The 15,046-nt window shown below is 45.8% G+C and overlaps 1 protein-coding gene across 1 annotated transcript in view; it reads right to left on the reverse strand.

Moving 5' to 3' along the window:
• The window catches only part of P2RX7 (purinergic receptor P2X 7), a 45,329-nt gene extending 35,169 nt beyond the window's left edge, over positions 1-10,160 (reverse strand). Inside the window, exon 1 of the mRNA XM_046640349.1 lies at positions 9,959-10,160. Within this exon, the coding sequence (XP_046496305.1) occupies positions 9,959-10,083 (125 nt within the window). The 5' untranslated portion in view covers positions 10,084-10,160. The remainder of the gene's footprint in view (positions 1-9,958) is intronic.
• Between the last annotated feature and the right edge of the window lie 4,886 nt (positions 10,161-15,046).

Here is a 15,046-nt window from a genome sequence, read left to right on the forward strand (position 1 = left end):
ACTTAACCACTCGGCCACGGGGCCAGCCCTAGATCTACATTGTCTCTTGCTGATCAGTTGCAGCTACTTCCATAGTTCTAGTTGCCATGTATATGCTGGTGATATATAAATCTATATCTCCAGCTCCAGATCCATATATCCAACTACCCACTAAGCATCTACATTTGTGTGTCCCATAAATATGTCAAACTCAATGCCTTCAGTTCTGACTTCATCTTCCTCTCCAAATGGGCTTTTTCTCCCACATTTCCTATGCCAATAAGTTCTTCCACCACCCACCAATTGCCCAAGCCAGAGACATGGCATACTCCTTAACTCATCCTTTCCCTCATTCCCCCTCATCCATTCAATTTGTCAAATCCTATTGTTTTATCTTCCTAGTGTTATTCAGATCCATCTACTTCTCTACCACTGTCACCTGCTCAGTCCAGGTCACCATCAACTCTCACCTGGACTACCCCATAGCCTCCTAAATGGTCTATCTCCCTCCACTTGTACTCCTATCGCCTCCATTCTCTACATTACTTCAGTAAGAGCTTGGACTCTGGAGTGACATGCTTGGGTTGTGTGTTACTACTACCACTCTACCACTCTCCCTCTTACTCGCGACACGACCTTTTGTCAGTCACTTAACCTTTCTGTGTCATCATGTCTTCTTCTATCATAAGGGGATATTAATATTCTATTGGGCAGGATTTCTGGTTCTAAACAACAGAAATCATTCTGCCAAGTTTAAGAAGAAAGATTGTCTAGAAAAGGGAGATCTGTAGAGGTAGAGAGTAGATTAGTGGTTGACTGGGTCTGGGGAGTGGGATGGGGAGTGACTGAAAATGGGAATAAGGGATCTTCCTGGGGTGATATAATATTCAAAAACTGGATTGTGGTGATGGTTGCATAACTTGGCAAATTTATTAAAAATCATTGAAGTGTATGCTTAAAGTGGGTGATTTTACAATATACAAATTATACCTCAAAAAAGTTGTTAAAAAATAAAGGAAGAAGGAGATTTTGAAAGGATGTTAGGCAGTTCATACAATCTCATGGAGGACCAAAAACCAGGCTCACTTAGACACCACACAGTCAGGAATAACACCCAGGGAACAGGAACTATTCCAGAGAAAAGACTGCCAGCCACTGCTAAGCCCTAAAGTGGGAACTCAAACATGGGACAGCTCATGCCAATAATGTTTGGGAATGAGAGCCAGGACCTCAGTCACTGCCATTCTCCAATGAGCTGGATGCTACTGGGGCCTCCCCTTTGATAATAGGCTGAATGATGGCCCCAGAGCTATCAGGCCCTAAAACCTGTAAATGGTACCCTATTTGGGAAAAGGGTCTTTGCAGATGTGATTGAGGATTTGAGATGATGAGATTATCCTGGATTATCCAAGTGGGTGATCACATGTGTCCTTAGAGAGACAGAGGGGGCTTTCACACACACACATACACACAGGAGAGAGCTTTGTGAAGATGGAGTAGAGACAAAGATACTGGCCTCCAAGATCAGGGTGAGGCAACCACAAGCCATGGAACACCAGCAACCACCAGAAGCTGGAAGAGGCAAGGAAGGCTTCTTTCCTAGAGCCTCTGGAGGGAAGGTGGCCCTGCTGACACCTTGATTTTGGCCCAGTGGTACTGATTTTAGATGTCTGGCTTCCAGAACTGTGAGAGAATAAATTGGGTTTTTTTGTTTGTTTGTTTGGTGAGGAAGGTTGGCCCTGAGCTAACATCTGTTGCCAATCTTCCTCTTTTTTGCTTGAGGAAGATTGGCCCTGAGCTAACATCTATTAGCCGGTCTTCCTCTATTTTGTATGTGGGTTGCCACTACAGCATGGCTGCCAACGAGTGGTATAGGTCCGCACATGGGGACTGAACCCAGGCCACTGAAGAGGAGCACATGAAACCTAACCACTAGGCAACAGGGCCAGCCTGTTGTTTGAAGTCACCAAGTTTGTGGTTATTTGTCATAGCAGCCACAGGAAACTAACACCTGGGCAAGAGAACAAGTGGAGGCCCATATACCACGTTAAACATTTAAAATCATAACTGACTTAAAATAAAATGTGCCCTCTTGTCTACTTTGACATACCTTCATTACAACCTGATTCAAATTTAGAATTCTTAGACTCCTCAGGATTCTGAGCTGGAATGTGGAAGCACTGGCTGAAGGGACCCCGGCCCATAGCCCACGCCCCTTCTCATCTCACTTCTGGTTCCTTCCAGCTCTGTGAGGGGCCTCATGTACGTGTGTGTGGATGCCCTGCACTGCATGGCCAAACTCCCTCCATACCCTCCACCTGCATACAGCATCCCCTTGGACACCCCTTGGTCTTAGAAGCATGCCCACGGGTGCTATGGTCATCTCTCAAGAGGATAAATCCACAAAGAGGTTCAGGGCCATTTGGAAAGTGAATTCTGGGGTCCTGCATACCCAGAGCTTGGTGGGATGTGGGGAGTGCAGCTCTGGATGAGCACATTCTGCCCTTATGGCAGGCAGACTTCTAAGATGACCCCAACATTTCCTGTATCATGGCATTCACATCCTACCTAATCCCCCAAACTTTGAGTATGATGGATATACTTCCAACATTAGGTTATATTATACAATTGACCTTAAGATAGGAAGATCATCTGGGTAGGCCTGACCCAATCACATGAGCCCTTCAAGAGCAGAGAGTTTTCTTTGGCTGATCCCAGAAGAAAAGTCAGAGATTTGAAGCATGAAAACAATTCATTGTGTCATTGCTGGCTTGAAGATGGAAAGGGCCACAGGGCAAAGAATGCAAGTGGCCTCTAGGATCTGAGAGCAGCCCCTGGCTCACAGCCAGCAAGGAAACAGAACTCTCAGTCCTATAATTGCAAGGAATTGAATTCTGCTAACAAGAATGAGCTTCGAAGTGAATTTTTCCCCAGAGCCCCAAGGTTAGAACTCAGTCCAGCTGACACTTTGATTTCAATCATGCCCACTACTGACCTATAGAACTGTGAGCTGATACACGGGTGTTGTTTTATGCAGCTAGATGTATGGTAATTTCTTACACAGCAATAGAAACAAACACAGCCCCTCTTCCTCCAGGGGAAGCTTGCAGCCAGCAGAGGGCCCAAGAGGGGTCTCTGAAGCATGGGGTCCAGGGAACTGGTCCCTATTGTGTAAGTCAAGGCTGGTCCTGCCTCCATACATTCCTAAAGATGAATTCTGCTCACACTCACCACCTCATGTTATTCCCTGTGTACCAAAGTGTTGCATGGTGCATATGTTTGAAAAGCTTGGGTCTCATGCCTATGTCCTAGCTGCAAGGGAGGCTGGGAAATTAAGCTGTGACATATAGTTGAGAGGTGGAGCCCATAACACAGGAAGTTCCCTATAGTTACGCTGTTCAAATCATGATTTCCCACTATAAGAACCAGTCTTGTAGGATTATTTATGATGATGAAACAGGCTAATACATGTCACAAGCTAAGAACAGAACCTGGCCCATGCTAAGCGCTCAAAAGTACTCAGTAGGTGTTACCGTATTGAAAGCAGAAAGCTCTCTCTCAAACAAAAATATGAGCAAAAAACCCTTAATGTTTTCTGGCTGGTTGAAATTTTTCATAATAAAATGTTGATGGTGGGCTGGGGAAGACTCTTCATGCTTTCTCAGTGTCCTCAAGATGAAGTTCAAGGTTGTTCACAATCTGATCCCTGCTGGCTTCTCCAGTCCCACCTTTGCCTCCCTTTCTCTGGCATTTGGCACACCAGCCAGGTGACACACATGCAGTCCTGTGAATAATCCATATAATCTGGTCCTTGCTCTTCCCAGCACTGTGCTAAGAACCCAGGAGATTCCTGCCCCAGGTGAGAGGCTGAGCTGGAGCCCTGGCACCCAGAAGCCTATGGGTGCATGAGAGCTGGTGCTTAGAGAAGCCTCCACCATCCCACAGGGAAATGAGAAAACCAGGACAACAAGGCAAGCTCTTCATAAAGCAAAATTCAGTTGTCTGAAAGGATCGTGCTTGTATTTTTAGAGTATGTGCATCCATCTTTTTTAACATTTTGGTTTAGACATTGATGAAGGGATGCTGATAGATGGTATAGTTGGGGTATTTTAATAGCTTGCTTGACATAATTAACAATGCTATGTTAGCCAGCAAGCTTGCCTCTCCTTGGTCTTCCTCCTCTCAGTAAAAGGCGTCATCATCCACCGAGAAAGCTAGAGTCATCTTCCACCTCCTATCAAATCCATCAGTTCTGCCTCCAAAACATATCCCAGCTTTGCCCGCTTCTCTCCAGCTGCACCGCCCCATTCTGGTCCTATTCTCCATCTTCTCTCATCTGAGTGACTCCAGCAGCCTTCTCACTGGTCCCCTCACTGTCACTCCCACCCCCTACAGTTTATGTTCTTCACGGTGGCCTGAGAGCGCTTTTAGAAACATGAATCAAATGGCTTCACTTCCCAGTGTAACACTTTTCGGTGACTTCCCATGGCATTGAGAAACAAATTCTAACTCTTCCTGTGGTCTGGCCCCCGCCTACTTGTCTGCCCTGGGCTCCTGTTCCTCCCTTCTCCCTCACCAGATTCTGGAACATGCTGTCTTTCTGGCTCTTCCCTTCTTTTGCTTCCAGACCTTTGCATTTGCTATTCCCTGGGTCTCCGTCCCATGTGTCAGGTGGCTGGATTCTTCCCCTTCTAGAGGGGATCGCCTCCTGAAGTGGGTCTTCTCTGGACCCTGCCGTCTTTATCACATCACCCGGGGGCCCAGAGTGGGATGAGAATGTGGCACCGAAGTGCAGGGGCCACAGGGAACATGCCTGGGATGGATTTGCCCCTCCCCGGCCTCTGGTGCCTCCCTCCACCTCCGTGAACTCACTTCCACTCAGCTGGAGGAGGCCCAGCCTCACAGGTGTGTGGCTGTCCTCCCAGGAAACAGGCAACCAGCCATTTTAAGGACTACAAACTAGCCCAGCAGCACCGTGTCCATGGTGACAGACAGCCTGCGGCTGTGCAGGACAATATTGAGCTTGCTGCTGGGCCAGGTGGAGGTTGACTGCATGGCAGAGAAGCAGTTGTGAGTGGAGTTCATTCTTCTGTTTCTCTCTCAACCTTCCCTACTCTTCTGTATTCATTAGAAAAAGCTTCTGAGAGGACTAGCCTCCAGGAAGAGGGAAATCTTCACAAGAGAATGCAAATATCTTTTACTTCTCTGCACAAAATCCTCCTATGGCTTCTCAACTCATTCCGAATAAAATCTGAAGAACTTAGAGTGGCCTTCAAGGGCCTGAATGATCTGCCCTCCCTCCCCGACCCATGTTACCTCTCCAACCCGCCTACTACTACTTCTCATTCTCTACCTTGTCCACTCTGCTCCAGCCACATACCTCCTTGCTTTTCCTTGAACAGCCTATCAAATCCCCACCTCAGGGCCTTTGCACTTGCTGTTCCTTCCACCAGAAACACTCTTCTAGATACTTCACGGTTTGTTCCCTTTCTTCGTACAGATCTCAACCCAAATGTCTCTATCACACATATGCTTACATCTGCCCTTCATCATTCTCTATCCTCTACCCTGCTTTATTATTCTTCATACCACTTATCACCATCAGACATTTTATTATGTCTCTTTGCATTTTTGTATCATGTCTCTCTCCTCCGTTTGAATATAACCCCATGAGTTTCAGGAACTTTGTTTTGCTCACTGTTATAGTCTCTAGCTTCATTGAATGGTGCTTGACTCATAGCAGATACTCTAAAATTTATTTGAGGAATGAATGAATAATGGAGGACAAGCTCATGGGATGCTCATCCCAGCCTCCCTCCTTGTTCACTTGCCCTGGCCAACCCAGAAGGACAAGATCATAGTGAAGAAGGAAGAATGATGGGCCAAGGAGTGGCGAGGCCCAGTGGCTGGCCTTTTACAGTCTGACAGGTAACCACTTCAGCAGAGTGATTTGTGGGTTAAGAACATTGGCTTTGATTCAAGTCCCTTTCAAAACCCGCTTTCTAACTGGATGATCTTTTAGAATTTAGCTCCATCTTTCATAGCTTCTGTTTCCTTATCTGGGAAATAATGAAAAGAATACCTAAGTCCCAGCATATCAAATGAGATGATAGAAATAAAGCCAACAATAAAAGGAAGTTATCTTTATTGTCATTTAGGTTTTCGAATCTCAGTTTTCCTGGGAGTATAATCATCATTATCCCATTCTTCCCATCTCATTGAGGCCAGAGAATAAAACAGAATCATGGGATGGAAAACTCTATGGAATTCCAGGAACTGATTCTCAGAGGAAATTTCTGTTGAGAATACAAGGGCCTGGCCTTGGCAATAACCTGGGGCAGAGTCTTCACAGCCCAGGTACAGGGCTGAGACAAGCCAGGGGCAGAGGAGTAACCTTCACAAGTCCCTGGAATTTCTGGCTTTTGTAAAGACTTTGTAACAGATGCTTGTTTTTTGTCTGTCTCTCCCACCCCACCCCTCACTTTCTTTTCCCATTTCTTCTGGCAATCGAATTCTTCTTTCTTAAAGAAAAGCCACTGGATGTGGTTCAGATCAGGCTCATTCAGCTCTGCCACCCTCTCCCTACTTCCTGCCATAAGAGTGAGCACATGACCAGGGTTGGCCAATCAGGTGACACCATGCCTGTAGCCCCAGCGATTTGCTCAGAGATGGATATGTAACTCAAGCCCATCCAATCAGAGTCTTTCCTGCCAGAGCTATCAGGAGAGACTCGTTTTTTCCTCTGGGATTGCTAAAGTGGAGGATGTGAGGATACGAGTTTGCTGCCTTGCTACATAGCCTATTCAAGAAGAAAGCCAAATAGAGCCAAGATGTGGGGAGAGAGACTCAGCCCTGATGACACAGTTTGAACCTTTCTAACCATCCATGTCTGATCTCTTCCACTGCCAAATTATGTGGTGGCAAATTCCCCTGTGTGGTTTCGTGGCTATCTTGAGTTAGGTTTCTGTCACTTACTATCCAAACAATTCTAACTAACACAGACCTAGTCAGCATCCTGTCCATACGCTCCTGCAACCCTGGAAGCTGGAGCCACTTGATCCCACCTGTAGCTGCAGCGTCTGCCTTTGACTCCAGATCTGAAGTTGGCTGTGAGGGACTATGAGAAGCTAATCAGCCCCTCGTTTTATTTCCTCTGTTGCCAGCCCCTGTCTTGTACTCCAGTCTCAATAACTGAGGCCCTGTCTTACTTCATTATCCTGGATCTTTGCTTTTTCACCTCTAGAATGGACAGCATCTGAACCCAGAACCCCATGGCCAGAACCTCTCACCTGCTGCAGTGTATCCTGAATATTACCTGAGCCTGTCTGGACTTCTACCTATGGTCCGTACCAGTCCTATTTGATGCAAACTATGGGTCTACCCATTTCACGGGTGGCCAAGTTGCAGTTACATCAGCATGAGGCCTCACAGTACAACTTAAGGCAGCATTTCCCAAGCTGTGTTCTGTGGGACTCCATTCAGTGAGATGCAAATAGACGTTCCATTAACATAGAGGAAAAAAGCAGAGTTGGCAATATTGTTTCTTCAGTTTTGTATTTTAAGATATAAACAATGGAGAAGCATTTTACATGGCAGTTATCTTCTAAAGTCAGCGCTTAGGGTGAAAATTGTGTCTGGTCAAAACTGCCTTTGGTAAACCCTGAAATTTTCCACAAGCCATAGCAAACAGACCTTCCACCTCTCAGTGATTTCATCAGAACCGATTTTTCCTCCAGCTCTGTAACAAGTTGCTGTTTTTCCAGTTTTGCACCAGGTGAAAGTCAAGGAGTTGGATTATTTTAGGGGATATGTTAGGTGGAAAACATGTATCTAGATTCTCAGGTAGGGCTGCAAGATTCTCATTCTGTGAGAAGCAAGTGAGAACAGAGACTGACTGAGGGAACTGCAATTCAAGCATCCATCTCACGCTTACACCCAATCACTGAATCACTGCATTGTTTAAATTGTGCTCTCGCTCGATGCCCTTTTGGAACCCGTGTAACTGAATTTGAGGGAATTAAATGCATGTAAGATAAGAAAAGATAAGATCCCACCATATGAAAGAAAAACATTTATCATTTTATAGATAAGGAAACCAAGGCTCAAAGAGGTGAAGAATTTTTGAATCCACGTTTCCAGATCTCAAATCCCAAGATTGGGTGGAGTTACTTTGACAGTCAAAGGAGAGGGTATATATGAAAGTACCCATGATATTCAAAAAGATTATTTTTATAAATAGCTACCATTTGTGGAGCTCTTACTCTATGCCAGGCATCGATAGGGCTTGTCATGCCTTTTCTTGTTTGATTATCACAACAACTCTATGAACAGATGCAGAAGCTGAGGCTCAGAGAGGTTAAGTGACTTGGCCAAGGAAATTTAGGCAGGATTATAAAATAGGTTGCTCTAATCCTTAGCTGGTAGACTACACCATCTTCCTATATAGATGCAAGTTATCATCATCATCATCATCATCACAAAGAGTAAGGGGGCATTAGCTATTAGGGAAATGTGAATCAAAACCACAATGGAATAGCACTCAAAACTCACTAGGATGCCCATAATCCAAAAGGCAGACAACAACAAGTGTTAGTGAGGATGTGGAGAAATGGGAACATATGTTGCTGGTGGGAATATGAAATGGTGCAGCTGCAGTGAAAAACAGTTGGATGGTTCTTCAAAAGGTTGGAAATAGAGTTATCAAATGATCCACCAATTCCACTCGTAGGTGCATACCCAAGAAAACTGAAAACATGTTTATGCAAAAATGTGTACACAGATGTTCATAGCAGAATTATTTGTAATAGCGGAAAATTGGAAACAACTCAGATGTCTGCCAAAAAGTAGTATATTCATACAATGGAATATTACTCAGCCATAAAAAGGAATGAAGTAGAGATACATGTTCCAACATGGATAAACTTTGAAAACATGATGCTAAGTGGAAGGAGCCAGTCACAAAGGACCACATATTGCATGATTTCATTTATATGAAATACCCAGAATAGACAAATCCATAGAGACAGGAAGTAGATCAGTGGGTGCCTGGAGCTGTGGGGGAATAGGAGGGTTGGGAGTGATGGCATGATGGCTAAGGATGTGGGGTTTCTTTTTGAGGTGATGAAAATATTCTAAAATTGATTATGGTGATGATTGCACAACTCGGTGAATGTACTAAAAACCACTAAATTGTACACTTTAAATGGGTGAATTGTACACTATGCAAATTATCTCTCTTTTTTTTTTTTTTTGAGGAAGACTAGCCCTGAGCTAACATCTGCTGCCAATCCTCCTCTTTTTGCTGAGGAAGACTGGCCCTGGGCTAATATCTGTGCCCATCTTTCTCTACTTTATATGTGAGATGCCTACCACAGCATGGCTTGCCAAGCAGTGCCACATCCGCACCTAGGATCCGAACCGGTGAATCCTCGGGCCACCGAAGCGGAATGTGCACACTTAACCGCTGCACCGCCAGGCGGGCCCTGCAAATTAAATCTCAATAAACAATTAAAAAAAAAAAAAAAAAAGAGCAAGGGGAGGCTTCCTGACACTGGAGAGCACCTAAAGTTACAGTTACAAGTCCAGTCCTACTCCTCCCCCTAAGTGGTGATGACTCAGACAGATGCCAGCATTACCACCAGGCGTGCCCTGAATCCTTGCCTCCTCCCTGGGAATCCAGGGTGTTGCCCTGCATTTCCCACCTTTCCCAGCCTGCCCTGCCTGGCTTGCCTCAGCAGGCCAGGGTAGAACCCAAAGTGTCACACTCACCTCCCGTGGCTTCTTTCTGCAGCAGACTGGTACTGCTTCCTCCTGCCTGCTCCTTCCTCCCCCCGCAACCCACCCTGACCTTGCTATGAGATGCACAGCTCAGATTTTAAAACCACATGGAATTCAGGATGTGCACGAGAAGCTGCGCCTTGGGATTTTCTGTGCCATCAACCACTGCAGAGATTTGGGGTCATCCCCACACCCCACTTACATAACGTAGGAAAAGACGATCAGGTGGCAAATCCACTTAATGGTGCCATAATTCATGCTCTGGATCCGAGTGACTTTGTTTGTCTCATACTGGAAAACATCGTTCCAGCTGCAGCAGGCTGGCATGGTGAGATGCTTGCTCTGCTCACTCGGGGCTGGACCAGGGCTCAACCCTCACAGATGGGCCACAGAGTTCCCCCAGTAAGAAGAAAATGAAACCACTTGATTCTTAGCAGGAGCCTTTTAAGTTTGAGCTCCTCCAATGACAGCAGAGTGGGGGCGGGCCCTGGCAACTTCCCCAGATGTGGCTGGAGATAAACAAGAAAAGCCAAGTCTTACAGTCCTGGCTGGCAGATTACCCCGCCCCAGCCGGCCTCCCCCGGTTGCCTGCACAAAGATGGTGTTCAAAGGGGGGCATTTTTAGAATTCTGTCTCTCCCCTTTTTCCTTTCACTTTTTTTTTTTTTTTAACTCATTTCAGTGGGAGGAAGGGGCAGCCCTTCACATGTCAGGAGACCCAGTGCTTCCATCGTGCCTCAGTAAAGGGCCTAGATTTTTTCCATTGCCTCAAGCCCCACTCAAGAGACTGATTGATTCATTTCTACAACCCTTTATTTAGACCCAGCTGTGTATGAACACTGGGTGAATGAAGGTTTCTCCCTCTCCGACTTCCTAACAACACTCCAGTCTATAGATGGTGGGGGATTCAGGTTTATCGGGGGAGTGGGAGGGGAGGAGGACTTTATTTCTATGCTGGATATTTCCTGCGTGACCCTCTAGATCCGCTCTCCATCCTGCTCTGGCCCCAGGAGGTCCACCCATGACCTGGGCCAATCAGCCTAAGACTGCCAGAAACAAACCTGCTGTCCAACAAAATGAGGTTTACTGACCCATTCAGTGAGAGAGAGTATGTGCCAGAGGGGCCATGGGGCCTCATCAAACAAAGGGTCCTCAGGGATGTGGAGTTTAGGTTAAATTGAAATGAAAGTGGGTTTTAATAGGTTCAAAGCAAAGCAGGTTTGTGTAAAACAGTCAACTTCAGATCTGGATTGCAGAAAGGACCCAGGGCCTTGTTTCCCTGGAAGCAATGAAACTGTAAGAGATGTTGAATGCTATGTCCAGAAATCCTTTATCTGAAGTTCCACACACAAGGTGCAGATCGAAGCTGCTTCTCTGTGTCAGGGACTTAGATCCTCCAGGCAAAAATGGAGTATTTTATTCCTACTGATGCAATTTCAAACAGCAAAGTTTCTGATAGCCTCTGATTTTAGAGGATGACATTTCTCAGAAAGTAAGAAAGCAGCAGTCCCTCACTCAAAGATGGGGGTGCGTTATCATTTTACAGCTACAGAGAAATATTGTTTCCTGTTCTCTTTGTGGCGACCTTTATCCACTTCTGCTCTTCCAGCCTAAGTGGCCAGGCCTATTTTTGCTTTTCCAGTCTAAGCTAAATTTTACTTTCCCATCCATGTGAGCTGTGTCAGGGGCTCCCATACCTCCTGGCTGCCAGGTCAGGAGACTGGAGGGCAGGAGGGCAGTGAGGTTGGATGTGAATTTTCCTGGCTCTTTCCTGCCAGGTCCATGTGGTAGGGTTTCTGGGCACCACTCCCTCCTTCAGGCTTATGGGTGGTAAGGGCTCCCTGCTGTTGGTCAGCCCCAGGTGGCTCATCATCCCTTACTGCTTTTTCTTAACACTGCCCATACCTTTGTAAATGGCTCCATCATTAGTTACCCCACTGGAGTACACTATCACTTTCCTACCAGGCCTCTGAGTGATACAGTAATCTTTATGTGGATCACAGAAGAGATCCACAGGGCAGTAAAGTCTGATGGTTAGAACATCGGTGCTGAGGAACTAGTTGCCTGGCTTCCAATTCTGGTGTCACATCTTACCACCTCTGTGACCTTGGACAGCATTGTTCATGATGTTCATTCCCAAAAGCACCAGCCACTAGCAGATGTAGGAGTGAATAGGCAGACAACCCAAATGTTCATCAACAGGTGAATGGATAAACAGAATGTGGTATATCCACACAGTGGAATATTATTCAGCCATCAAAAGGAATGAACTACTGACGCATGCTGCAACATAGATGAACCTTGAAAAGATTATGCTAAGTGAGAGAAGCCAGACACAAAGGGCCACATATTGTATGATTCCATTTATAGGAAATGTCCAGAATAGGCAAATAGCTTCAGTACTGCCCTTGCCACCACCTGAAGACACATATTTCCTCCTAGTCTTTCTGCTGAGCTCTTACACTGATCCCTCATGCTCTTTCCTCTCTGCTTCCTCAGCCCTCTGTCTACTCTTTCCCCACCACCACCACTGCATGGATACTGTTATCAATAAGCTTGCCAATGAATTCTCAATTGCCAGATTTAGTGGATATGTTTTATTCATTATTTTACCTGACCTTTTGGATGCATCCAACACCATCGACTAGTCTCTACTTCTTGGAGCAGTTTCTTCCCTTGATTTCTATGATTTCTATGACCCCTCTGAGTCTCATCATCTCCTAGTTTTTCATTTCTACCTCTCTGACTCTTTATCTTATCATTCTCTGGTTCTCTTCTCCCCTTAAATTTCAGTTCCCATGAATTCTGTCTCAGCATTTTTTATATTTCTATCAGTCAGGTTATGCTGAAATAACTCCCCAAATATCATAGCTTAAAACAATGACGATTTATTTCTCATCCACACTAAATATCCATCATGGGTCACCCAGAAGGCTCTGCTTATTCTAGTCTCTCACAACCAAGACTAATGGAACAGCCACTATCTTGAACTCTTGAATGAGAAATCTGGAAGTTCCCACAGCAGCAATTAAATGCTCTGACCTAGAAATGATGCACTCACTTCTGCTCCTAAGTCAGTCAAAACTAGTCACTTGGCCTCATCTAACCACAAGGGAACCATGAAATGCAATCCCACCATATGTCCCCCATGTCCCCAGAAACAGAAGAAGCAGAAATTTTTGGTGAATAGCACTAATGACTTTTACATCTTCTCCCTGGGAAATTTCATCCACAGACATTATTTGAAGAATTACCAAATGCTAAAAGAAACAGGAGGAGGGGCACATGTGTATATTATGTGTTTAACTCTGCATGGAATATAGCTGGAAACAGGACCTACTACATAATTTGTGGGGCCCAGGGCAAAATTAACATGTAGGGTCCCTTATTCAAAAATAAAGAATTTGAAGATGGCGACAGCAGAGCATTAAACCAAGCTCAGTCCCTTCTAAGCGTAGCTCCCTGTGTGACTGTGCAGGTCCCACGTCCAGGAGGCTGGCTGTGTCTGGAAAGGTGATCTCTGGGGCAGGAACTGAGGGTTAGTCATTGTTTGTCGAGACACTTATTTATCACCTTTCTATAAAGTTTTTTCTTCCATATGCACGCATTATTATTTTTTTTAAATCACTGATAGAGTTTAAAAATCTGTATCTCCAGACCAAACCTGCCTTCAGGTCTCCATACCTGTAGTCTATGAACCTCCAGACTTAAATATCCCACAGACACTTTAAATCACTTCTTCAAAATGAAACACCTTCCTACAGAATAATAGTGCAAGTAAGGAGCAACTAATGAGAGGGAGAGAGTGGAGACAGCAGATGTGGACCACTTTTCCTGCAGGCTTGGCTGTGAGGTGAGAGAGATAAGGCTGGTTTTTAATGGAGACATAGAGTCAAGGGAAGATGGGGGTGCTGGTAGTTAACCTGGAAACATTTGAGCCATTCAAAGATGTTCAAAGTGGAATGTCAAGATTGGTGCTCTCTGTTTGTGAAGTAGGAAGCCAGGTCAGGATGCAATGGGACTGGGGGGCTTGGGTGAATTTCTCTTAGTCAAGGTTTTCTGCGTGTGTGTGTGTGTGTTTCTGGTTAGAGGTCAGAAAATCAAGTGACTTTCTTGGGCAGGAATGGGAGTTTTTTAAGGAAACGCTGGATCTCACAGAACTTAAGCATAGGAAATGTCGGCAGCCTGGCAAGAACTTAATAGAATTGGAAACTAAAATGTCCTGCGCTGAGGTTGCTCTTTCAGTTTGCCTGAAGCTGTGCGGTGCCGCCTCTGCTTGTCTCTCTGCGCACCCACTGTGTCTCTCTAAACACTGGGCTTCTCCGCTGCCCTGAGGGCGTGAGCCAAACTAGGTTCAAGCGAAAGCCCAAATCAACTACCCCAGTTCCAAGATCCCAGAGGAATGAATCTGATTGGTCTAGCTATTTATCTCTGGTCCACTATGGCTGTGGTTGGGGCCACAGGACACACATGGCGTCAGGGCCCTCCCCACCCCCACCCCCCCACGCCTGCCCTCAGTTTCCCGAAGGAGAGGGAGGAGGAAGGAGGGAGGGCTGGGAAGAAGGAAGGAAGGGATGGAAGGAAAGACAGAGGTGGTGTGGCTCTCAGAGAATAGAGGCTCCTAAGCTGGGGGACTCTGGTTAGAGCTCCTCTCTCTCAGGCGGCACAACTCTGAGGCATGGTTAGGTAGTCTCCCAGGGGTCCCTAGTGGAATTGAAGCCCGGATGCCCACAGCAGTGACCTGCTCTTGAATGCTTCCTGTATTGGCTGCCTTCCCTCCCTGTCCCACTTTCCCTTCCTGGCCTCACCTCCCAAACAAACTACTTGCTCCCAAATCCTTGTTTCAGGATCTGCTTCCGCGAAACCCAATCTATTTCAGCTTTCTGTGCTGTTGTTAAGGAGTCTGGAATTTATCCTCAGAGCAATAGGTGGATTCACAAACAGAGTCGGGGCATGATCTCTTTTGCACTTTAGTAAAATCACTCTGGCTGCTCTGTGGAAAATGGATAGAAAGGGCAAGGCTGGAAGCAGGGGTTCTGCCTGGGGAGGGGGTATAGTGACATGGAGGAGGGCTGAGGATGGATGCCTGAAGGATCTGACACGAAGGAGACTAAGCTAGGCACCAGGGAAGGAGAGGAAAACCAGGAGGGAGTGTCTACCCAGAAGCTATCGGTTCACAAAGAAGCCAATGGCCATAGCAGATATTAAGAGCAATTACAAAGCTGTGTGATTAAAGGGTGCTAGTGAGGGAACTGACAGATACACTAATGGAACAGGATAGAGTCCAGTAT

This window comes from Equus quagga, chromosome 15 (assembly GCF_021613505.1).
Source record: "Equus quagga isolate Etosha38 chromosome 15, UCLA_HA_Equagga_1.0, whole genome shotgun sequence".
Lineage (NCBI taxonomy): Eukaryota > Metazoa > Chordata > Mammalia > Perissodactyla > Equidae > Equus > Equus quagga.